Source organism: Mus musculus, chromosome 11 (genome assembly GCF_000001635.26).
Source record: "Mus musculus strain C57BL/6J chromosome 11, GRCm38.p6 C57BL/6J".
NCBI lineage: Eukaryota > Metazoa > Chordata > Mammalia > Rodentia > Muridae > Mus > Mus musculus.
Window position 1 is genome coordinate 87,388,203 of NC_000077.6, and position 25,841 is coordinate 87,414,043.

A 25,841-nucleotide genomic window follows, 5' to 3' on the forward strand; every position below is an offset into this window, starting at 1 on the left:
CTAAGAAAAACTCTATTTTCCACATATATTAGTCCTAACACTAACCTCAAACTTTTCCTTTTGTCCTGATTTCTTCTTCTTTCAGGCTCCTCTGGGAACACAGGGTACCTCCTCCTCCTTCATGGCTAAGATGTGATTTCAAAGACTATCAGAAGGCAGCAATCCCTTAGCCACCTACATGTTCCAGGTACATTCACACCAGCATTTAAATACACAAAGAATTCCCTGTGCGGCTGAATGTGCAGTATTAACAACGTGTTTCTATGTTTGCTCTAACCGATGTCAAACAAGGCAACAACAGAAGTGGTTTATGGGTCACTGCAAACCTCAAGCTGGGGGCCTATGTTAACAAGCCACTAAGAGTTCAGTATAATTAGATTGATATTCTGAAATTATGAACTTATTTCTATACTGACCTTTGCTTTTGTTCCCAGTGAAAAATGAGCCTTATTGTAGCAGCATGCCCCCAGCTTTCCCCTAAAAGAAAAAAAAAATTACTATAAGGAACCTTTAGAATTTTCTACGTTGCTTAGAATGTCTGGTCAACTACAATCTTACTTTACCAAACTGAAAATAGGAATATTCTTTATTTCAAAACCTGTTGTACATCAGTAATATCCTAAGAGAAATAATAGTTTTCTGACACCCAGAAACAGGGTCTCATTTTAGTCCTGGCAAGCCTGGAATTCAATTTGTAGACCAGGCCAGCCTTGAATTAAGAGAACTCTGCATGCTTCTGTTTCTGGAGTGCTGGGATTAAAGACGTGCTGCCATGCAGATTTCATCACGCAGCCCAGCATTCCGTTTCCACAGTAGCCAGGGCTAAGTCTGCATCACCATCTTTGCCACACAGAATATTACTGGGTTCCAGTGGAGACAGATTTTGAAGCATTGTGTTCTAATAACATCACAATGCTAGAAATACAGTTATATCTGTTTGCATAATGTGATTTGTCTTTAAATAGGCTTATTCTCCTTTCTGTCTAAGACGGGTTTTAGTGTTTAGAATTCTATTTTGAATATTTACTTCTCAGATTTATGACACAGAGGTGTCAGATAGTATTTTAAAAATGTGGTCAGTGAATAAGACAGTCTTTATTTTCTTTCTTTTTTTTTTTATTATGTATTTTCCTCAATTACATTTCCAATGCTATCCCAAAAGTCCCCCCCACCCCCCCCCACCCCCACTCCCCTACCCACCCATTCCCATTTTTTGGCCCTGGCATTCTCCTGTACTGGGGCATATAAAGTTTGCCTGTCCAATGGTCCTCTCTTTGCAGTGATGGCCGACTAGGCCATCTTTTGATACATATGCAGCTAGAGTCAAGAGCTCCGGGGTACTGATTAGTTCATATTGTTGCATCTACAGGGTTGCAGTCTTTATTTTCAACAGCTTATAGTATCTATCAAACATCAAATCAAAATAAAAATGTAGGAAAAAATGTTAAACCTCTTTTCTCTAAGAGCCAGAAATGATGGTCTACAGACTGAATGCCAGGCTTGCCTCCTAGGGATTTTAACACTTGGGAGGCAGAGGTAGGCAGATCTGAGTTCAAGGACTACACAGAGAAGCCATCTTAAAAAACCAAAAAGAGGGAAAAGAATAAGTATTATCTCGCTCATTTACCCACCTAATGCAGGAACAAGCAAAGCTTGATTTTTATCAATCTTTGTTGTCATCTGATTAGTTAAAATAACCTATAAAAACAAAATGTAAGAAAGTTAGGGCATAAAAGGTGTATATAAACAGTCCTATGAGTTTAATATCCTGAATATAATAAGTTAAAAGAAAATATATTGGAGGCTGTAGAGATGTCTCGGGGGTTGTAGGACCTAGAGTCAGTTTCCAGAGCTCACATGGTGTCTCACAGCCATCTACACTTTCCATCGTCAAGAAGACCTTATTCTCTTATGACCTCTCCTGGCACTAGGCCCACATGTGTACACAGACATGTACACAGGCAAAACATACACACAAAATTAAGTAACTCTCTAAAAATTATGGTTTTCTGATGAAAAGGGAAGAGAAGGTGCTGGAGAGATGGCTCAGAGGTTTAGAGCACTGACTGCTCTCTCAGAGGTCCTGAGTTCAATTTTCAGCAACCACATAGTAGCACAAAATCATCTGAAATGGGATCTGATGCCTTCTTCTGGTGTGTCTGAAGACAGCTATGGTATATATATCTTTTTTAAAAAGGGAAGAGAAGAGGGGGAATATGCTCGTTTGAAAATTTAAAAAGAGGGCTGGGAGCGATGGCTCAGCGGTTAAGAGCAATGGCTGCTTGCTCTCCCAGAGGTCCTGAATTCAAATCCAGAAACCACATGGTGGCTCACAACCATCTGTAATGAGATCTGACACCCTCTTCTGGTGTGTCTGAAGACAGCTACAGTGTATTCATATACATAAAATAAATAAATCTTAAAAAAAAAGAAAATTTAAAAATAAAAATTTGTACTTATCTGCAAAAATGTGGTACCAGAATACATGAAATAATTGACCAAAAAAATCTGCAGGAACAAAGAATTTTGGTTGGCCGGGCAGTGGTGGCACATGCCTTTAATCCCAGCACTTGGGAGGCAGAGGCAGGCAGATTTCTGAGTTCAAGGCCAGTCTGGTCTACAGAGTGAGTTCCAGGACAGCCAGGGCTACACAGAGAAACCTTGTTTTAAAAAACAAACAACCCCCCCCCCCCAAAAAACAACCCATAAAACAAAAAACAAACAAAAATTCTTGGTTGATTTGGGATTTTGAGGGTTGGGGGGGGTTGGGGTGTGGTGTGGTTCAAAACTGGGTTTCCTTATGTAGTCCAGACTATCCTGGAACTAGCTCTGTAGCCCAGGCTGCCCTCACACTCAGAGATCTACCTGCCTCTGCCTCCTGAGTGCTGGGATTAGGTACATGACAACTCCTCCAAGCATCTACCTCATGGTTTAAGACAGAGTCGCTCAGTGGATGTAGAATTTGTTTTGGTTAGACTGGCTGGCAGGCAAAACCCATGGGTGCCTCTGTAGGAATCTTTCCCCAACCTGACCGTCAGCAGTACTGGGGGTACAGGAGTGCACTGCCATGCTCATATGGAGATGTGGGGGCTCCGAACTCAGGTCTTTATGCTAACAAAGCAAACACATTATCCATTGTGCTATCTCTCCAGTACCCCTTCTTTGAAACTTCTTTTTCAAAATTCAAAATTTAAATTTCACTTTATATGCCTTTTATCCTAGCACTTACGGAGGAGAAGCAAACCAGTATTATAGAGTGGCACACAGCAATATAAAAGTAAGCAGCTGGGCACAGTGAGGGACACCTCTAATCCCAGCACTTGGAAATCAGAGGTAGGTAGATTGCTGTGTGTTTGAGACCAGCCTGGTGACATAAGTTTCAGGACAGCCAAAACTACATAGTTAGACCTTGTCTCAAATTAAAAAGAGAAGCAGAAATAGTAAGATCAAGAGTTCATGGTTGCCAGACAGTGGTGACACATCTGTCTTTGTCTTTTTTTTTTTTGGGGGGGGTGAGGGGGGGGCTGAGCTGAAGACCAAACCCAGGGCCTTGCACATTATCAAATACTCAACTACTGAGCTAAAATCCCCAAACCCGCACATGTGTCTTTAAAATCTTACCCAGAGCACCCTAATTTGTTTCTTTTTTCTGGCCAGGAGCTCATGTAGCCCAGGCTGGCCTTGAATTTGCTATGTAGCTGAGGCTGACCTCGAACCAGATTCTCTTGCCTTCTCAAGTACTAAAATTACAAGCATGAGCAACCAAGCCTATCCCAACAGTAATTCTATTTTAGTTTTTTGAGATAAAGTCTCAGTATATAGCCCTGACTGGCCTAGAACTCATTATGTAGACCAAGTTGCCTTCACACTCGTGGAATTACAGGAATGTACTACCATGCCCAGATCTCCTGATACTAGTTTTTCAGTACAGAAAAGTCCATATGGTTTCTTTTAAACCTCACAGTGAGCTTCAGAGCATCCAGAGCCACACAGTGATACCTGTCTCAAAACAAAACAACAACAAAAACACTCAAAAGGGGGATGGAAAAAATGGCCCAGCAGTTAAGAATATTTGCTGCTCTTGCAAAGGAGCTGGGTTCAGTTTCCAGCACCTATCTGATATCTCACAAGCATCCTTAGCGCCAGTTCCAGGGAATCTGATGCTTCTTTCACAGGCACCAGAAGCACACAGGATACACATACATGCATATCGGCAAAACATTCATACACATGAATAAATTTAAAGTGTTTTTAGAGACTCAAAACTGCTAAAGATGCAGGAAAACAAAAGCTATATGTGTCCGTCCCCCCACCCCCACCCCACCCCACGAGTTTTGGTTTTTCAAAACAGGGTTTCTCTGTAAAGCCCTGGCTGTCCTGGAACTGACTCTATAGACCAGGCAGACCTCGAACTCAGAAATCCACCTGCCTCTGCCTCCTAAGTGCTGGGATTGAAGGCGTGTGCCACCACTGCCCAGTGCTTCAATTTATTTTAAGGAGAATAGGCTTTCAGGCCTGGCATGGTGGTAAATTGCTTTAATTTTAGCATTGGGAAACAATCACAGGAGAATCTCTGTGAGTTCTAGGCCAGTCTGGTCTATACAGTGAGCTCTAGGCCAGCTAGGAACATATAGCAAGATTCTGCCTTGAAATAAATAAATATAGAAAGAATATATTTCCAAAGAAGGATGAGACACTCAGTAAAACGCTTGATACACAAGCCTGAGAACTTGTTTTGACCTGGATCCCCGGGCCCCAGGTGAAAATGACCCATGTACTGGCCTTTCTACAATCTACCATGATTATAAAGGCATTTTAGGCATCTTAGCCTAACTGCCTAGCTCCAGGACAGTCAGAAAACTACACCTCAAAACAGAAGGCAGACAACTCCTTAGGAGGTCTGAAGCTGACCTCTGGTCTCCAGGAACACACGCACACACATGCACAAACACATACACACAAACTCTCAGAGAGAAAAAGAAAACAAAACCCAGACTTTCAAAACACCCTTTCTGCAGGTTATTAGTAATATAAAACAGCATTTAAAAGAGAAAGGGAACTTAAGATGGCTAGCCAGTAAAAAGTCCTTGCTATGCAAGCATGAAGACCTGAGTTCAGATGCACATCTACAGTCTCAGGGCTGAGGGAGGCAGAGACAGGCAACCTAGACAAACAGACCTTGTCTCAAAAACTAAGGTGGCTGAGACAGTGACATGGCTTCACAGATAAAGGCACTTGCCATTTGAATATAATCCCTGGGACACACATGGTGGAAGGAGAAACCCAACTACCACAAGTTATCCTCTGATCTCCACATGCACAGCAATGGCACGTGTGCACACATACGTGCACAGAGGCACACAAAAGAAATAAACAAATTTTGTTTTGTTTTGTTTTGCTTTTGTTTTTTGAGACAGGGTTTCTCTGTGTAGCCCTGGAACTCACTTTGTAGACCAGGCTGGCCTCGACCTCAGAAATCCGCCTGCCTCTGCCTCCCGAGTGCTGGGATTAAAGGAGTGTGCCACCACGCCCAGCTAAACAAAATTTTTTTAAAAATTAAAAATAAGGTGGAGAACGACTGAGGAAGACACTCAATGCTGACCTCTGGCCTCCACAAGCACACTCATTCTTGTACATGTGCCTACATACACACATGGACACACACACAAGCCAAAATGTATATGTATTTAATGGAGAGAGAAACAACAAGAGAGTTAACTAAATTAAAATAGGGCAGGGGATGTAGCTCAATGGCAGAATGTTTGCTTAGTGTGTCTGAGCTGGAGCAGCAGGAGCAACAAAACAACAAAGGAAAGCAGTATCAACAACAAACCACTGACTATGCAGCCTGTCTGTCTTGGGTGCCCTCTACTGGGGGATCTTCAGGATGCCATCATTAACAATGCTGAATTCCAATTAACAGTAAGAAATAATGCAAACGGCACTATGCTTTGGCAAAAAGAATATGGCAAAAGGGCTAGTGAGATGGCTCAGTGAAAGGCACTGCCATGGACACAACCTAAGTTTGATCCCTGAGACCCCAGAGTGGAAGGAACTGACTTCTGCAAGTTGTCTTCTAACCCTGTACTACGATACATGTAACAACACATGTACATGCACACAGAATAAGTAAAATGTAACTTAAGAATAAGATCTGGGGGCAGGAGCGAGTGGGGCTGGAGTGAGAAGAAAAAAAAAGAATAAGATCTGGAAAAGAAAATATTTTTAATTTTATAGAGGAAGTTCTTTAAAAAACAAAAAAAATTTATTTACTATATGTAAATACACTGTAGCTGTCTTCAGACACACCAGAAGAGGGCATCAGATCCCATTACAGATGGTTGTGAGCCACCACGTGGTTGCTGGGAATTGAACTCAGGACCTCCGGAAGAGCAGTCAGGGCTCTTAACCACTGAGCCACCTCTCCAGCCCAGAGGAAGTTCTTTTTATTTGTGTTTGGTGTATTATAGGCATGTACTAAGAACTTCCTTAACAAGGTTAAAAAGAAAAAAAAAAAACAACTTAAAAGCATTTTACCTCTCTTTTAACGAGTATATTTTTGTCAGTGGAAGGATGTGGCTGCAGAATGGAAACAAATAGCAAACAGGTATCTCTGTACTCCTAAACTCATAATTTACTGTTCCCTTAATATCTCAAATCTAGAATTAGCTCTAGGACTGATACAGCAGCCCAGTTGTAGACACTTGCCTACCTATAATTCATGCATGAGGCTCTGGGTCAAATCCCTATTATAAAAAACAAAAACAAAACCTGGCTTTTCTATAAAGTATCTACATTAAAAGCCATGTATGATAACACATCTGAAATCTCAGCACTAAGAAGGCTAAGGTAGGAGGACAGGGTTGAAGGACAAGCAGAACTACATTATCAAGTTTCGGGTTATTTACCCAGGCTTTATCTCTAACAAACAACAGCCACAAGAACAACCACCAGAAATCCCTCCAAACCATATTCACATTATTTAGTTAGGCAAAATTTGTATTAATTTAGACATCAGTATTTCAGTCCTAACTGTAAAATCCTCCTGGCCAATAATACTTACAGCTAATCTGTGATTATTTGCAAGGCTGATCATTTGTTGGGCGAGGCCATTTAGTAATCGAGTACGAAGGGATAGATCTTCAAGGTCATGACGAAAGGGAAAAGCAATTCCGTCTATTATCACTAGCTGCACCTAAAGACAGAAGAAACTAGGTTTGGAGTTAAAATTATAATAAAGATGGCATCCCCAAAGCACAGTGCATTATATAAATAAATCTTAAAATTTGGGCTGAAAAAGTAAAGAAATCTAGCCAGCTAGCTGGGCAGTTTTTGATGGTGCTGGAAAGATGGCTCAGCGATTAAGAGTATACACTGCTCTTACAGAAGACCTGAGCTCAGTTGCCAGCACCCATGTCAGGCAGCTCACAATTTCCTATAACCCCAGCTCTCTGTAGGCCAGTGGTTCTTAACTTGTGGTCACAACTCTTTTGGGGTTGAATGACCCTTTCACAGGCGCTACAAATCAAACATTTATAATTCATAAAAGATGCAAAATTACAAAGTAGCAATGGAAGTAACTTTATGGTTGAGGGGGTTACCACATGAAAAACTGTATTTAAGAGTTGCAGCTTTAGGAAGGTTGAGCAGCACTGCTCTAGGGCATCCAACGCCCTCCTCTGGCCTCCAGCCACTTATAGAATTAAAAATAAAATAAGAGCATGGTAGTATGCATCTATCATCTCAGCACACAGGAGGTAAAGGCAGGAGGGTCATGAGTTTCTGGCCAGGCTTGGCTATACAGTGAGATTCTAACTCAAATTAAGTAAATACAAAGGGAAATTCAGAGTTTTCTTTTGTAGTGCTGGGAATTAACCTACGGCTCATGCATGGTAGGTAAGCACTCTACCACCGCGTGAGCCACATTCCTCACTCTACTGCCTCATTTCTATCTCTTCAAAGGTTTCCCTTAAACTTCATTTTATTATTTTATGTGTATTAGTGTTTTGCTTGCATGTAAGTCTGTGTACCATGTTCATGCCTGATACCTGTGAAGGCCAAAAAGGGCAAGGATCTCTTGGAACCAGATTTAAAGATGTCTGTGAGCTGTCATGTGGGTGTTAGAAATCCACCTCAGGTCCTCTGAAGAGTACTCAGTGCTCTTAACCACTGAACCGTCTCCCCAGCCCTTCACAGGCTTGCTTTTGGAAAGTACTTAGCCAGTGATTTTACATAATCGTTACCTGAATACTAGTATTACATGCATATGCCACTGTTTCAGGACAGCCAGGCCTACACAAAGAAACCTTGTTTCAAAAAAATCCAAAAATGATGATGATGATAATAAAACAGGCTGACTATGGTAGCACAAGCCTGGATCCCAGCACTTGAATGAAGACAGGGTGATTGAGAAATCAAGGTCAGCAAAGTATGGTGTGCGCGCACTCTGGAGGCTCTGAGTTCGACACCAGCCCGGTCTACAAAGTGAATTCCAAGACAGCCAAGGCTACACATAGAGAAACCCTGTCTTAAAACACAAAACAAACCAAAAAAACAACTGGCATAAGAATAAGTATAGCTGCCGGGCGTGGTGGCGCATGCCTTTAATCCCAGCACTCAGGAGGCAGAGGCAGGCGGATTTCTGAGTTCGAGGCCAGCCTGGTTTACAAAGTGAGTTCCAGGACAGTCAGGGCTATATAGAGAAACTGTGCCTTGAAACAAAAAAGGAGGGTGCGGGGCGGGGGAAGAATAGGTATAGCTCAATAGAATAGAATTCAAAAATAAATGTTTGGGGCTGGCGAGATGGCTCAGTGGTTAAGAGCGCCGACTGCTCTTCCGAAGGTCCCGAGTTCAAATCCCAGCAACCACATGGTGGCTTACAACCATCTGTAACAAGATCTGATGCTCTCTTCTGGAATATCTGAGGACAGCTACAATGTTCTTACATATAATAAATAAATCTTTAAAAATAAATAAATAAATAAATGTATTTGTGATCAACAGATATTTCAATCTTAAGAATATACAATGAATATACAATATTTTGAAATGTGAATAGCATATGTGTGCAAAATAAGTAATTAAGTGGAGGGCAGGGAAAGAAGCAGCTTTGGGGGGCTAAAGAGATGGCTCAGTGGTCAAGAGCCCTGACTGCTCTTCCGGAGGTCCTGAGTTTAATTCCCAGCAACCACATGGTGGCTCACAACCATCTGTAATGGGATCTGATGCCCTCTTCTGGTGTGTCTCAAGAGAGAGACAGTGCACACACATAGATTAAATAAATAAATAAATAAATAAATAAATAAATAGTTTAAAACAAAAAAAAGGCTTTTGAACTGGCATTAAGTTTCTACTATTGCTACTGTTTATTTTTGTATAATCGATACTCTCAAAGGCGCTATTTTACTAGGATGATCCATACCTTTGGATGATCTGAAAGGAAATCTGGAAGGAGATAGACTTGTGCCAGCAGCTCAGTATAATCATGACAACGAAAATAATAAATATGGGAAAGAATATTTTCAAGAGTAAAATCCTTCAAGGCTTTCTGATGTTCTGAAACAAACAAACAAACAAAGCAATCTTAAATAGCTTTAGTTTTTGTTCTAACAGTGTGCCAATCATAAAAAATCAAGTTGTTTTTTAATAACAAAATGGAATACCTTTTTATCACTGTAAAACATACTTTCTAAAAGACAATAGAACTATTGCAAAATGACTGTAAACTGTGATTTGATGATTACTGTTCTATTATAACTTTAATTTTTTTAAATCCTATTTTTAATGCTGGTTCTTAAATGCTTTAACCTCCCCATAGCCCACCACCCACCAGAGGTAGTGGAAAAGAAAGGACATGGGGGAAGTGGACCTGTTTAGAAAGGTTCTTTGTAACAACTATCAACTCCTGTAGCACAGTTTACAAGATAGCAGGCAGCAGCATCTCAAGCTACTCACACACACTTCACAGATACGCTAGCAGTCCAGTTAAGTAGAGTTGGGTTAACAACAGTGGTGACATGACTTAGCAGAGACAGCCAGGTCTCAGCCTCTGCTCGAGTCATCAGGAAGGAACAACAGAACATCAGGAGTTCTCGGCTACACCTCTCTCAGGGAAGTGAAGATCAGCAATGACTCGAGACCCACAAGTGTTGCTGTACCAGCAAGCCAAGTTCTGTCTCCGCCACACAGTCCTATTTATACCCTCCAATCACGTATCCTCCACATTCCTTGCCTCAGCCAGTTACATGGTGAGACCATGCCTCAAAAAATAAAAGGGAGAAGGGTGCTTGGAAAGATGATGAGTGGTTAAGAGTACCGGCTCCACTTCCAGAGCAACTAGGGTTTGATTCCTAGAACCTACACATCAGCTCACAACTCCCTATAACTCAGGGATCTAATGCCCTCTTCTGGCCTCCAAAGGCACTGAACACACATAGTGCAGACACATTCAGGCAAAAATACCTCAACAGATAAAAATCAATGAAAGTCAGTTTGGTTTTGAAATGAGAAACTAATTATTACATTTCAGAATGTTTTATTGTTTTGTTTGTTTGTTTGTTTGTTTTTCAAGACAGGGTTTCTCTGTGTAGCCCTAGCTGTCCTGGAACTCACTCTGTAGACCAGGCTGGCCTTGACCTCAGAAATCCGCCTGCCTCTGCCTCCCAAGTGCTGGGATTAAAGGCGTGCACCACCACTGCCCGGCTTCAGAATGTTTTAAAAAATATTGTAATGCTATTGAGTGTTTTGCCTCCATGTAAGTGTACCATGCATGTGCTCAGTGCCCATGGACGCCAGAAGAGGGCATCAGACCCCTGAAACTGGGGCTGCGGACAGATAAGTATAAGTGCTATGTGGGTGCTCGGACCCAAAGTTGGGTTCTCTTCAAGAGCAGCAAGAGCTCTTAACAATAAACCATCTCTTCAGCCCCGATGATGTATTTGATCCATGACAAGATGATAATCTGAGTTCAATCCACAGGACCCACATAGTGGAAAAAGAAAGCAACTCTCTAGAAGTGGATGCTCACAGTCGGCTATTGGATGGATCACATGGCCCCCAATGAAGGAGCTAGAGAAAGTACCAAAGAAGCTAAAGGGATCTGCAACCCTATAGGTGGAACAACATTATGAACTAACCAGTACCCCGGAGCTCTTGACTCTAGCTGCATATGCATCAAAAGATGGCCTAGTCGGCCATCACTGGAAAGAGAGGCCCATTGGACACGCAAACTTTATATGCCCCAGTACAGGGGAACGCCAGGGCCATAAAAGGGGAGTGGGTGGGTAGGGGAGAGGGGGTGGGTGGCTATGGGGGACTTTTGGTATAGCATTGCAAATGTAAATGAGCGAAATACCTAATAAAAAATGGAAAAAAAAAAAAAAAAAAAAAAGAAAGCAACTCTCAAGTTGTCCTCAGATTGTCACACATGTGCACACACACTGAATAATGATTTTTTTAACACTTATTTTTTCTTTTTTTTTTAAGATTTATTTATTGATTATATGTAAATACACTGTAGCTGTCTTCAGACACTCCAGAAGAGGGAGTCTGACCTCATTACGGGATGGTTGTGAGCCACCATGTGGTTGCTGGGATTTGAACTCCAGACCTTCGGAAGAGCAGTCGGGTGCTCTTACCCACTGAGCCATCTCACCAGCCCTGAATAATGATTTTTTAAAAGACGTATTTATGTAAAAGAATGTTTTGTCTGCATGTACATACACACACCAGAAGAGGTACTGGATCCCATTACAGATGGTTGTGAGTTGCCATGTGAGTGCTGGGAATTGAACTCAGGACCTCTGGAAGAGCAGGCAGTACTTTTAAAAACAGAGCCATCTCTACATCATGATAAATGTGATTTAAAAAAAAAAAAAAACTCCGAATTTGAGACCAGCCTGAGCTATACAGTGAGTTCCAGGTCAGTTTGAGTAACAGAACAAGATCCTTTCTCATGTAAACACTACTGAAAAACCATATATACAAATAATGAATTTGTTCTTAACAAACTGTGTGCGTGTGTGTGTGTGTGTGTGTGTGTGTGTGTGCGCGTGCGTGTGCGTGTGCTCTTATGCAAATGCTACAGTGCATCTGTGGATATCAGAGAATAATTTTCAGGAGTGAGTTCTCTCTTTCTACCATATTGGTTCTGGGGATCAAATTTACACCATCAAGCTGAGTGGTAAGCACCTTTACCTGCCGAGCAACCTCAATGGCCAAAGTGTTTACCTTTGCGATCACTTAGAAAAGCACTGGCTGCTGGGCCAGAGACAGCTCAGTGGTTAGAACACGAACTGTGTTGGCTGTGGTGACGCGGGCCTTTCACCTCAGCACTCAGGAAGCAGAAGCACACAGATCTGAGTCTGAGGCCAGCCTGGTCTACAGAGTGAGTTCCAGGACAGCCAGGGCTACATAATAAAGAGACCCTGTTTCAAATAAACTAAACAACAACAAAAACATGAACTGGTTTCCCTTAGAAACTGAGTTTGATTCTTAGAAACTGGGTATCCATATCACAGCCACTGTACTCTAGCTCCAGGAGCATCGGATGCCTCTGGCCTCTGTGGGCACATGTATACACAACCCTTACTTTAAAATATGTTTTTATACTTTCCTTTTAATATGTGCATTCATGCCGGGCCTGCATGTCTGTGTGGGGCGTCAGAAGCCCCAGAACTGGAGTTACAGAGTGACAGGAGTGAGCTGCCATGTGGGTGCTAAAAATTGGATCCAGGTTCTCTTCTCTAGTCCCTAAAAATTTTTTTTTTAATTAAAATCTTCAAAAAAGGGCTGGAGAGATGGCTCAGTGGATAAGGGCACTGACTGCTCTTCCAGAGGTCCTGACCTCAATTCCCAGCAACCACATGGTGGCTCACAACCATCTGTAATGGGATCTGATGCCCTCTTCTGGTGTGTCTGAAGACAGCTACAGTGTATTCATATATATAAAATAAATAAATCTTCAAAAAAAAAAGTTAATAGCTACCACTTTGGGTATGACACAGGTCTATTATTCCAGCATTTTGGAGACTGAGGCAGAAGGATCACACACGACCTGGCTTATGGGGAGAGCGCTGTACATCATTTTGCAACAAAAGTATTGGAGATTAACTAGTTATGCTTCTAGTTTGGGACAGTCTCTTACGAAGGTCTGAGATATGCACACATACAAACCGTCTTTAACTTACCTTCTTCCGTGTGTGTTCCTGCTATGAGATGAAGGTGCTGAATGCAGGCAGTTGCAAGGCTGACCACTCTATCAACCATAAAACTTCCCTCTGTATCAATAAATACTGCTTCACCGGCCACGCCCCCAAAACATTCTGGAATCTGCACATCTACTGCCAATTGCATACTGCCACGAAATGAAATGACCAGATCATTATCATAACCAGTTAAGATGTCTCTTGTAAACTGCATATAATCATCAGCTAGATCAAGTTTTCTAAATGCAAATAAATACCCCAAGGCAAAAGAGATGTCTAAGTCTCCATAGCTCCAAATACATATGATCAATAGATGCCTAGATAATAGATAAGGTGTTGTACAGAACTATAACTAAGGAAGTTGTAGTGGGTTTTAGATTGCTGAGGACTGAATGCTTTACTTTCTCCTTTGAGTCCCGGTCTGGCAATGTAGCCCAGGCTGATCCTTCAACTCCCAATCCTGCTATCTCAGTCTCCATTCTAACCCTACTGTCCTGTTTATAGGAGTTGGCCATAACCAAGTAGACACACTTTTTTTTTTTGAGGGGGAAGACAGGGTCTTGCTATATCACTGGCTAGTCTAGCAACTGTTATATAGCCCAGAACATCCTCTATTTCTTTTCTTTTCTTTTTTTTAAAGATTATATTTATTATTATACATAAGTACGCTGTAGCTGTCTTTAGACTTGCCAGAAGAGGGCATCGGTTTCATTCTGGGTGGTTGTGAGCCACCATATGGTTGCTGGGATTTGAACTCAGGACCTTCAGAAGAGCAGTCAGTGCTCTTAACCACTGAGCCATCTCGCTAGCCCCCATCCTCTATTTCATAGCACTCCTGCGTTCGTATCCTGAGTGTTGAGATTATGAGTATGTCACCAAACATGATTCAGAACTCTTCTTTATCATATATAAATCAACTTTAAAACATCTGACAAATATATCTCAGAAGCCAATTAATTAGGAGTGTATACGTTTAGTGACCAGGCAATATTATGAAAGAAACATTTTTGATATCAAAACTTCATCAAGAAGACAGGGATCCTGGATAATATGATGGTAAGCTGATTGTTTGATGTGAACACATACAAAGTAGTACTGTATGCTTCTTGGTTTCCTGACTACAAACTCACAGCAGAATATTCTGTTTGTTACATTAAGTCCACCCGTAAGCAGGGAACGTCCTATTTTACCATAACTGTGTTTTTCCAACACCTGGTACACCACAAACTTCTGTCGTCTTCATTAGGGGTATTCCACCCCCAAGAATGTTATCGAGTGCTGAACAGAAGGTGATTATGAAGCCCTGGGTATGCTCTTGCTCGAGAAGTTCCAGTGCTGTGCACTTCTCGTTTGCCACAGATGTACCGGCACATCTTGGTTTATTTGTGAGACATTCTCTTCTTAGAATTTGTAGAGTTTCCAAGGCTTCCTCTTTAGATATCCCAACTTCTATAAATAAAATAAGAAAAAGAAAACCTGACATTAGAGAATTAAAAGTATAACTCAGAGCCTGGCATGGGGGCCCATGCCTTTAATGCCAGCACTAGGAAATCAGGCAGGCCAGCATGGTCTACAGATCGAGTTCCAGGACAGTCAGGACTACACTGAGAAACCTTTTTCTTTCCTTTTCTCTCTCTCTCTTTTTTAAAAAGATTTATTTTTATTTTATATACGTGAGTACATGTAGCTGTCTTCAGACACACCAGAAGGGGGCATCGGATACCATTACAGATGGTTGTGAGCCACTATGTGGTTGCTGGGAATTGAACGCAGGACCTCGGGAAGAGCAGTCAGTGCTCTTAACCGCTGAGCCATCTCTCCAGCCCCCAAACCTTTTCTTGAAACAAACAAAAGTCTAACACAGAAATGAATTATCCAATTATTTAGTTATTTAGCAGTTGGGGAATCAAAACCAGGGCCTTGGGCATACATAGCTAGTTAGTGCTCTACCCATTCTGCTACTACTCTGTTAGCATCATCGCTGGGATGTAAAATTAGACTAGGGGTATAGCTCTGTGGTAGTGTTTAACATTGGCAAAGCCATGAGTTCAATACACAACACTTAAACAAAAATCAAACCAGATTCCATTCTGTCCTCTTTGATCACCATCAAAGAGATGTGCATAGTATTACTGGCACAGTGGGTGACTACAACGAAGTTTGGATTTGTGAACATTAAGGATGCAGTGGTCCCCACTTTGGTTTTTTTGTTTTGTTTTTTGAGACTGGGTTTCTCTGTGTAGCCCTGGCTGTCCTAGAACTCACTCTGTAGACCAGGCTAGCCTCGAACTCAGAAATTCACCTGCCTCTGCCTCCCAAGTGCTGGGATTAAAGGCGTGCGCCACCACTGCCCGGTTGTGATTCCCACTTATCTGTAACCTAAAGAACTCTGAGAAAAGTCGGGGGCCAGGGCGGGGGGGGGGGGGAGGCAGTATTCCTGTGAATCACGAACGTCTTTCTAGAGCTTTCTCCTGGTCTAAGGGAATGTTCTATTGCTTTTCTCACTGAAATATCTCTAGTCCTTCTCTAATCCTTTATTTTTCAACTTCAATTCCCCCCCCCCGCCCCCCAGGATCTTTGACCAAGGAGAATTACATGGCTTGTGATTGTTTCCCAACCCAGTTTATCATGAAACCTCAAGATGAGAAGTCGGTTCTTTCATCTACAGATTGGACACCCTGGTCCAAGAGGAGCCTTCCTTAAACCATTAAGTGAGGCACTCCTCAAAGCATCCAGCGAGCACGGAGAAAGCAATCAGTAAACGTTGCTCCACACAGTTCCAAGCTCAAGAGAATTTCAGCGGTGTCAAAAGATCGGCTTGGCGGAGGCGGCGGAACGAAGACGGAGGCGGCGCCAAGCGGCCGCGGTGCATCAGCTGGCAGCTGGGAGTCGTTACCTTTGCTGAGCTCGGAGGGCTTCACCTCTAGGACGTCCTCCGCCGTCTGAAACCCCGCAGCCACCAGCTTCCCGCGCACCGCTGGAGACAGCGGATAACCCACCAACTCCCGCTGCATTTTTTTTTTTTTTTTTTTTTTTTTTGAGAGCTCGGCGGCTACGCACGCAGTGACGTAGAGCAAGAGGCGCGAAAGCGCTGGAAACCCAAACCCCGCCCTCCCGCGGGGGAGGGTCAGTGGCGTGACGTCACACGCGCGGCGTAAGGGGCGGGGCTCGCGCGGCCTAGACTCACGAGGCCTTGCTGCTGCTGAGGAAATCCCACACACTGGTTTCATGTAAGGTTGTCTTCTAGTTTCACTCGTCCGAGTCACGTTTCGGATATAGCCTGACAGTGAACACAAAAACAAAAAAAGAGGCCGGAGACGCGGAGACGGTAGCCAGGCCAAGTGAACCCTGTACAGCATATTTCCTCACCATGCTCTGCCCTCTTTCACGGGTTCCTCAAGAATCCATCCTCCTGGATGGAAGTTGTAGTAGACGCAGCAACCAGAAACTGACCAGTTGGCAGTTTCCTGCTGTGAAAAATTCAAAAAACCCTTGTAGGAGGTCTGTTGTGTGTCCCCTGACCCTTGCCAGGCGACCCCTTGCTTTTCCCGCCCTCGCGGGGGATTGTGGGCCAGCCTCCCACTTTGGGGGGCTGCGGTAGGGAGTGGTTGGCGCCCACGCGCGCGTCCACGCACTCGCCCGCTCACGCACGCACGCACAGCTTCCGGTGGGTGACCCCGGGACTCCGGAGCTCCCTCAGAGTGTGGCGGTTTCTGAGCATTCATGTCGGCAGGCCTGCCTAGAGTAAGAAGTAGCTGGAAAAGTAAGCTATCGTGTCCTTGTCGTCTCGTGGTCTAGCCTGGGCCTCTGGTGTCCCGAGGGAGGAGCTGGACCTCTTTAGTAGAGTTGACCGGGGATGTTGACGGAGCGGGAGTGACTGCTTCCACATCAGAACTTTTGGGGAGATTGGCAGTTTGGAAGGTGGCTTTAAAGGCCCAAGAAATACGGAAGATGATATAAAAAAAAAGTGTGTCGTGCCGGGCAGTGGTGGCAGCACGCCTTTAATCCCAGCAGTCGGGAGGCAGAGGCAGGCGGATTTCTGAGTTCGAGGACAGCATGGTCTACAGAGTGAGTTTCAGGACAGCCAGAGCTACAAAACAAAACCAAAAAAAGTGTGTCATACCTACCTCACATTTCAAAAAAAAAAAAAAATCTAGCATTTTTTTTGAAGACAGCATCTAAACTTTCTAAATTATGGGATATAGGAATACGCGACTCTCCCTGCTTTTGCACTACTTATTGACAACAACTTCTTCTTTCTTTTTTTCTTTTCTTTTTGGTTTTTCGATACAGGGTTTCTCTATGTAGCCCTGGCTGTCCTGAAACTCACTCTGTAGATCAGGCTGGCCTCGAACTCAGAAATCTGCCTGCCTCTGCCTCTTGAGTGCTGGGATCAAAGGTGTGCGACACCACACCGGGTTCTTTTCTTTTCTTTTTTTAACTTGTGGGTTTTCAAGACAACCTCTTTGTGTAGGTTTCTTTCGTGGCTCTCCCAAAACTGACTCTGTAGAGCAGGCTCTCCTCGAAGTCACAGAGATTCATCTGCCTCTGCCTCCTGAGTACTGGGATTAGAAAGGCCAGCGACCTCCCCACCCCCACCCCCTACCCCCAAAAAAAGCCGGGCAGTGGTGGTGCACGCCTTTAATCCCAGCCCTTGGGAGGCAGAGGCAGGTGGATTTCTGAGTTTGAGGTCAGCCAGGGCTACACAGAGAAACCCCGTCTGGAACCCCCCACCCCCAAAACAAAAGAAAGGTCAGTGCCACCAATGCTCAGCTAAAGCAACGACTCTTTATTATTACATTTCTTTTGTGTTTGTGTGTGACACACAGGCCACATTACTAGACTGGAGGTGAGAGAAATTGGTTCTCGGCTTCCCCCATGTGGTATTGGGGACAGATGGAATTGAGGCTGTCAGGCTTGGCAACCAGGCCCTTTACCTGCTGTACTACCTTTCCCCTCCCTGCCAGTGATTCTTAGCCTGGACTTTTATTCAGGAATTGAAGCTTTAAATACTCCAAATCAGTCATTCAAGTACTAAGGAAGGTGGCGACATTTTGAACAGTGTAGAGAATGTCACAGCTCTTAAATGTGCATAGACACGTCATTCAAAGTATGAGGATGGAAAAACAGCACCATTTTCTTGAAACATAAACTTAAAAAACTGTTTACTATCTGGAGCAAGCTCCAAATTCCGTGTCTCTCCTTGGAGGAGGAGAATGTATTTATCCCATTTGGTGACTCAAAAAGCTTGGTAGGACTGGACAAAATATGGTTTATGTAAGTACATTGTTTAGCTTACATAGGATTTATATATGAGTATTCGGTTATTATTAGATGTTATTCCCCAGGGAGAATTTGGGCTTAATATTTATAAAGCAGTTGGATTCTTAGGTGAGAAGGTAGTGAGAAAGAGAAAAGGGGCAGGCAGAGGTAGCACACGCCTCTAATCTCAACTGAGTTCGAGGCCACTCAAGACTACACAAGAGAAACTATGTCTCAAAACAAACAAACAAACAAACAAACAAAACAAAAACAGATAATAGGGCTGGAGAGATGGCTCAGTGGTTAAGAGCATCTGCTGCTCTTCCAGAGGACCAGGTTCAATTCCCAGCACCCACATGGCAGCTCAAAACTCTGTAACTCCAGTTCCAGGAGATTGGACGACCTCACACAGACATACATGCAGACAAAGCAACAATACACATAAAATGAAAACTAAATTACTAAGATTTATTTACTTATGAATGTGAGCACACGTCACTCTTCTCAGAGACACTAGAAGAGGGCATCAGCTCCCATCACAGATGGATGTGAACCATCATGTGGCTGCTGGGAATTGAACTCAGGACCTTTGGAAGAGCAGCCAGTGAGCCATCTCTTCAGCTCTGAAAACTAAATTATTAAAAAACAATAATAAAATAAGTAAATAGGAGGAGAAAATGGAAAAAAAAATTCTGTCCACACAAAAACCTGAACATAGTGTTTCTAGATTCTATATTCATAGTTTTTAATTGTAGAAGCAACCAAGATGTCCTTTAGTATGTGAATAAAACTGATCTACCCAGATATTGAAAATATTACTCAAGTAAATGAAATGAGCTTTCAAATCATGACTAGACCACAGGAACGGTAAACACGTACTGCCAAGCGGAGAGAAGGCAATCTGAGAAGGCTGTGCACTGTCTGGGTCCACCAGAGGACACGGCATCAGTAAAACGAGGAGCAGCTCCTAAAGCCGCAGGCAAAAGCGTGGGCGCTTGGTTCTTAGGGGAGTGAGGATACTCTCTGTGGTACTGTTAGTGTGGGTGCATGCCTGTGTGTCTGCCCAAGGCCACAGAATGCACAGCAGAAGTAGAGTCTAATTTAAACTGTGTACTCTGGGTGACTATAATGTGCCCAAGACAAGAACATCTCAGGATATAGATAGATGCACTAACAGAGGAAAGCAGTAGAGCAGTGATTCCAAACATCCAGTATTTGCCGCCTTTGTGTTCCCGAAGCTTTACTCATAAATAACTGGCACAAGGATGCTCATTTAGTAGAATGGTGATTTAATGAAAATAAAAGTTGAAATATAGGAAACAAAACGAAAAAAAAAAAAGAAAATGGAGTTATAAGTAGTAATATATCTTCAGCTTGGTCAAATGCAGTGGATTTGCTCTTTGTGTTTTTATTTTGTCATCTTGGAGAGTTAAACTACTTGACTGTGTACTTGGGCAACTAGATGCTGTTAACACCTACCATCTAATTTTCAATAGACAGGGTGGCACAGACTTGTAGTTCAAGCTACTCAGAGGTTGAGACAGAATGATCAAAAGTCCAGGGCTCACTCTGGCATACAGAGAGAGCACAAGTCCAGTTTGGGCAGCTGAAACCTAATCATCTCAAAAAATAGAAAGAGGGCTAAGGAATATGGCTTAGTTATAGTGCTTCCCTTGAATGTGACGATCTAGAGTCAATTAACCCGTACCAAAAAACAACGCACAGGGACACACGAAAAAACACTCTATCCTGTGTGCGTTATTTTCATCATTCTCTGCTGAAACTTCGAATCTAGAACCTCTCAGTCCCTGTCAATCAAGACTCCACTTTCAGTTTTGAGCATGGCTCTCATGAATACATACTTTGTGTAAATGAAATAGTACAGTAGCTGTTCTTCTGTGACTGGTCTGTTTCAATTAGATGATGTTCTTAAGATTAATCCACATGGTAGCATCTATAGGGATTTCCCTCTTTGTGTGTGTGTGTGTGTGTGTGTGTGTGTACACCAGAGGGGAAGAGAAGAGAGAGAGCAAGAGCGAGTGATGATCACGTGTGCTGCAGAGACAGCTTCTAATAGTCTGTTCTTCCACCATGTCGATCCCAGACATCCAACTCAGGTCTTTAGGTTTAACTGCAAACACCTTTATCCACTAAACTATCTCCCCAGCCCTTTACATCTATGTTTTTTTTTTTAATTATTATCAGAGCTTAGGAGATAGTTCAGTGGGTAAAGTGTGTGCCATGCAAGCATAAAGACTTAAGGTCAAATCTCCAGAATGTTTGTGGAATGGAGCACAGTGGCACTTTATAATCCTAGTGCTCCTGCATTGAGATGTGAGACAGATAGGAGACTCCCTGAAAGCTTGGGGGCCAAGTGGCCTGCATATGCAGTGGTATCTTTGTTAGGGTTACTATTGCTGTGATGAAACACTAGTACTAAAAGCAAGTTGTGGAGCAAAGGGTTTATTTAGCTTACACTTCCACATTACAGTTCATCTTAAAAGGAAGGACAGGAACTCAAGCAAAGCAAGAACCTGGGGCTGGAGAGAGGGCTCAGTGGTTAAGAGTACTGACTGCTCTTCCAGAGGTCTTGAGTTCAATTCCCATCAACCACATGGTGGCTCACAACCATCTGTAAGCCCTCTTCTGAGGTGTCTGAAGACAGCTACAGTGTACTTATATACATAAATAAATATATCTTAGAAAAAAAGAAAAGAAAAATCAGGAACCTGGAGAACAGGAGCCGATGCAGAGGCCCTGGAGGGGTGCTGCTTACTAGCTTGCTCCTCAGGACTTGCTCAGCCTGCTTCCCTACCTATAGACCGAAGCACCGCCAGCCCAGGAATAGTACCACCCATAATGGGCTGGGACCTTCCCCATCAATATCTAAGTTAAAAAAATGTCCTACAGGTTTGTCTATACTTCAGTCTTATGGAGGCGTTTTCTTAAATGAGGTCCCTCCTCTCAGATGACTTCAGCTTGTGACAAGTTAACATAAAAGTAGCCAGCACAAATTTCAAGATGGAAGGTGATGGCCAGTATGATGGAAGGTACTGACCTCCATGGCACTGATGCGCTCAAACTCCTTAACACAAATACACGCCCCCACACAAGCATGCTGCCTTGTGGGTCCTCACTCTGCCCCACTGCTGGGGTGTGGAAGCACCACTGGAGAGGCTGGGCTTTAGGGAAGTGTGGAGACATCACTCAGGGGTGGGAAAACGCAGTCTAGCATGTGGGAGGCAATCCAGTGGTGCTGGGTTGAGAAGAGTTGGGAATGGAATTGGGGACCTGTGGGCTGAGGGCAACGACAAACTCAGGGCTGGGGGAGTGAGAACTTTGGCTTAGCTCGTTATGGAAAGTTCTTAGCTTGGCAACAGTCGTCTGGGAGCAAAGGCCTTCTGCAGTAGACTTAAGCAGCGGCTTGGTAGTTGAAGGCTTTCTCTATGCTCCCGATTGAAGTTCTTGATGAAAGAGGCAGTCCTTGGTTCCAGCTCTTCAGGGTGGACCAGAGATTAAATACTTTTCTCAGGGAGGAATGTCTGGCTAAAAACCCTCAGGGTCTCTGGATGCCTCATTAGTATGGAAAACTCTGTTCTGGACATAGGTTCAGGGCCAGGAATCTAATAGGGAGCAGGGAGGCACCTACCATCTCAGGTGGGTACCTGGGTACCAGGCTCTCAGAGGGCTTTCTTTACCTTACCAGGTTTCCTGGCACAGTCTACCATCTCAGGTGGGTACCTGGGTACCAGGCTCTCAGAGGGCTTTCTTTACCTTACCAGGTTTCCTGGCACAGTCTACTGTCCCATAGTGTCTCATCTGTAATTTCAGCATTCAGAGGCCTAGGCAGGAAAACTGTCTAAAATTTAAGGGTGTATGTACTGAGTAACAGGCTAGCCATGATTATACAATGACACTGTCCTCACAAAACAAAACAAAACACTTGAAAAGGGTCAGGTATGGTGTTTTATACCTTTAATCTAGGCACTAAGGAGGCAAGGGCTAGACCTGTGAGCTCTATATAGCAGGTTCTAGGCCAGCCAGCACTATATAGTGAGATTGTGTCTGAAAAATGAAACAAAAAAGCAGAAAGGGGCTGAGAGATGACTCATTGGGTACCAGGAGTCTGCTTCTAAGTCTGATGACCATTGTTTGATCCTTCAGGCGCCCATAGTGAAAGGGGAGGACGGACTCCACACATGTCTCCCTTTTCAGAAAATTAATATATAAAGTGTAATTGCAAAATAAATCTTTCTGTTTGGCAGGACGAGGGACTGGGGTACATATTTTAGATATCAAAAGCAGGCCTGGCCTCCAGGTTCTCCCAGCATCCCTCAGTCTCTAGCTGGCATACCCTGCCCCCAACCCTGAACTTTCCAGGCCCGGGACTGAGCTGCCCTTCCCCCCAGAGGCTCCTCCCTATATAATCAAGACATCGTTTTGGATTGTCCCTTTCTCATGCTTGTGTGTGTTTCTCCCTCTCACCCATCCCCCTCCCCCCTCTCTGTTCTTTCTCTGGGCTTGCATCTTTCTTTTCCCCCTTCCCCTCTCCCTATGGTGACTTCCCTGGCCTTGGTCCTTGGGGCCAGTGAACTAGTCCTCCTGAGGACAGTTTTCCAATAAAAATACTTTTAATATAGTCTAATCTGTTTGAATTGGCTCATTTCACTGGTGGAGAAATAACATCACTTTCTAGTGCTGGGACTCTATAGCCTCACACATGCTAGATTTTCCACTGAGCTACATCTGCAGTCCATTCATTCAAATTTGAGACATAGTCTCTGTTTCCAAAGCTGGCCCCAAATTTATAATTCTCTTGGCTCTTTTGGAATAGTGGGATGGCAGGTATGCATTGCCAGGTCTGACTCAATATTCTGTGGGTGTTGTGGTTGGTTGGTTGGTTGGTTGGTTGGTTGGTTGGTTGGTTGGTTGGTTTTGAAATGGGTTTTCTGTAGCCTAGGCTACCATAACATATGCAGTATAGACTGACTGCAAACTTGAAGCAATCCTTGTACTTCAGCTTTCCAAAGTATTGTAATTACAGGTCCCAGCCACCATGCCTGGCTTAGAAAAGTCACCTCTTTGTCCTAAGGCAGGTTTTATGCATAAGTAGGCCAGTAATGATGAACATCTTGTGAAATACTGTAACTGAGCTTTGTGAAGGCTATGGACCTGTTAAGGACACCATGTTACTAGTTTAAGGAGGTATTACTACTAGGGGACAGGTGCGATAGTTCAATGGAAAAGATATTTGGTGCCAAACCCTGAGAACCTGAGTTCTATTCCCAGGACCTATGGTAGAATGAAAGAACCAGTTGGCTGGGCATGGTGGCGCACACCTTTAATCCCAGCACTCAGGAGGCAGAGGCAGGCAGATTTCTGAGTTTGAGGCCAGCCTGGTCTACAAAGTGAGTTCCAGGACAGCCAGGGCTATATAGAGAAACCTGTCTCAAAAAAAAAAAAAAAAAAAAAAATATATATATATATAGTCTCAAAAAACCAAAGGAAAAAAAAAAAAAGAACCAGTTGATCCCCTGTGAGCGATCACATGAGTTGTGCCACTTTCATGCAAGTTCATACATACACAGACACATACACTAATTAAATGTAAAAAAAAAAAAAACTTTAGAAGTATGCACAGGAAACCAGGAAGGTGGCTTGTTGGGTAAGAGACTTTCCCACCAAAGCTGACAACCTAAGTTTGATTCCCAGGACTCACAAGTTGTCTTTTGATCACCATATGGGCATCATGGCACCTTCATACCCAACAACTAATAAATAAGTAAGCAAGTAAACCAAATACCCCTAGGACCAGTATGAATGGTCATTTAGCTTCCAAATCTGCAAGCTAAAATTTAATCCCTAGGAATCACATGGTAGAAGAAAAGAACTGGCTCCCACGGGGTTTCCTCTAACTACACACTGTTCCATGATACATATATGTCCACACACATACACACAATAAGTAAATAGATGAATAAATAAATGTTAACAATAAAGAGGATTTTCTTTTTTCGTTTGTTTTTCGAGATGGGGTTTCTCTGAGGCTAGTGAGACCTTGTCTCAAAAAATAAAATAAAAACAACAAAAAGTTAACTAATGTCAGGAGTGATAGCACAAACCTTTAATCCTAGCACTCAAGAAGCAGAGATAGGCAGATTTCTGTAAGTTTGAGGCCATTCTGGTCTTCAAAATGTGTTCCAGGACAGCCAGTGATCTTTCATACAGAGAAACCCTGTTTTGAAATAATTAATTAGTTAATTAATTAAAAACAACTAGCAAACCATTGAAAGTAAATCATTTGCCTGGGATGTGTGAGCCCCAGAGTTCAGTTTCTAGCACTTTAAAGGTCCCCCAACTCCGTTTCCCTATTTTTTTCTTCCCATATCAGTCATCTCTTTTTTTTTTTAAGATTTTTTTTTAAGATTTATTTATTTATTATATGTAAGTACACTGTAGTTGTCTTCAGACACTCCAGAAGAGGGCATCAGATCTTGTTACAGATGGTTGTGAGCCACCATGTGGTTGCTGGGATTTGAACTCTGGACCTTCGGAAGAACAGTTGGGTGCTCTTACCCACTGAGCCATCTCACCAGCCCCAGACATCTCTTTTTTTTTTTTTTTTAATTGTCATTTTTAGTTTTAGTAAGATGTTTAAAACAGCATTGTTAGGTTAAAGAGATGGCTCATCGGTTAAGAGCACTGACTGTGCCGGGCAGTGGTGGCGCACACCTGTAATCCCAGCACTTGGGAGGCCGAGGCAGTTGGATTTCTGAGTTCAAGGCCAGCCTGGTCTACAGAGTGAGTCCCAGGACAGCCAGGGCTACACAGAGAAACCCTGTCTCAAAAAAACAAAAACAAAAACCAAGAGCACTGACTCTTCTTCCAGAAGGTCCAGAAGATCTAGTACTGACATAGCACCTTGAAGCCATCCGTAACTCCTGTTCAAGAAAATCTAGTGCCCTCTTGTGGGCTATGAGGACACTTGATGCATCTAGTACACAGACAGAGCACCCATACACTTTTTCTTTTTTTTTCTTTTTTGGTTTTTTCGAGACAGGATTTCTCTGTATAGCTCTGGCTGTTCTGGAACTCACTTTGTAGACCAGGCTGGCCTTGAACTCAGAAATCCACCTACCTCTGCCTCCCGAGTGCTGGGATTAAAGGCGTGCGCCACCACTGCCCGGCACACTTTTTCTTAAAAGCATTGTTTCACATACATACTCTCTTTTCTCTCTTTGAAACCGAACTTTTAACTTATATTGTAATAGCAGGTGTGGTGGCCCATGCCTTTAATCGCAGCAGGTACATCTCTGTGAGTCTGAGGCCAGACTGATCTACATATTAAGCTCCATAACTGCATGAAGAAATCCT

The 25,841-nt window shown here is 43.2% G+C and overlaps 2 protein-coding genes across 11 annotated transcripts in view; one reads left to right on the plus strand and one right to left on the minus strand.

Moving 5' to 3' along the window:
- Rad51c (RAD51 paralog C) overlaps positions 1 to 16,752 on the minus strand; it is a 28,310-nt gene extending 11,558 nt beyond the window's left edge. Inside the window, exons 1-8 of one of the 4 annotated variants that reach the window (NR_156495.1) lie at positions 16,102 to 16,304; positions 14,396 to 14,654; positions 13,188 to 13,354; positions 9,422 to 9,555; positions 7,064 to 7,195; positions 1,632 to 1,698; positions 417 to 477; positions 46 to 125 (exon numbers count right to left, since the gene is read on the minus strand). Coding sequence is in view for 3 of the 4 variants with exons in the window: in NM_001291440.2 (NP_001278369.1) it covers positions 417 to 477; positions 1,632 to 1,698; positions 7,064 to 7,195; positions 9,422 to 9,555; positions 13,188 to 13,354; positions 14,396 to 14,654; positions 16,393 to 16,564 (992 nt within the window). In the remaining variant the exon portion in view is untranslated. Of the gene's footprint in view, positions 1 to 45; positions 126 to 416; positions 478 to 1,631; positions 1,699 to 7,063; positions 7,196 to 9,421; positions 9,556 to 13,187; positions 13,355 to 14,395; positions 14,655 to 16,101; positions 16,322 to 16,392 lie in introns of those variants that run through there. The other 3 variants (NM_001291440.2, NM_053269.4, XM_006532009.4) reach the window with 3 other exon arrangements.
- Positions 16,753 to 16,810: 58 nt separating this feature from the next.
- Positions 16,811 to 25,841, plus strand: part of Tex14 (testis expressed gene 14) — a 150,811-nt gene continuing 141,780 nt past the window's right edge. For 6 of the 7 annotated variants that reach the window (XR_001780081.2, XM_011249327.3, XM_017314856.2 and 3 more), the window contains exon 1: positions 16,811 to 16,968. The gene's annotated coding sequence lies outside the window, so the exon portion shown is untranslated. The remainder of the gene's footprint in view (positions 16,969 to 25,841) is intronic. The other variant, NM_031386.2, reaches the window with a different exon arrangement.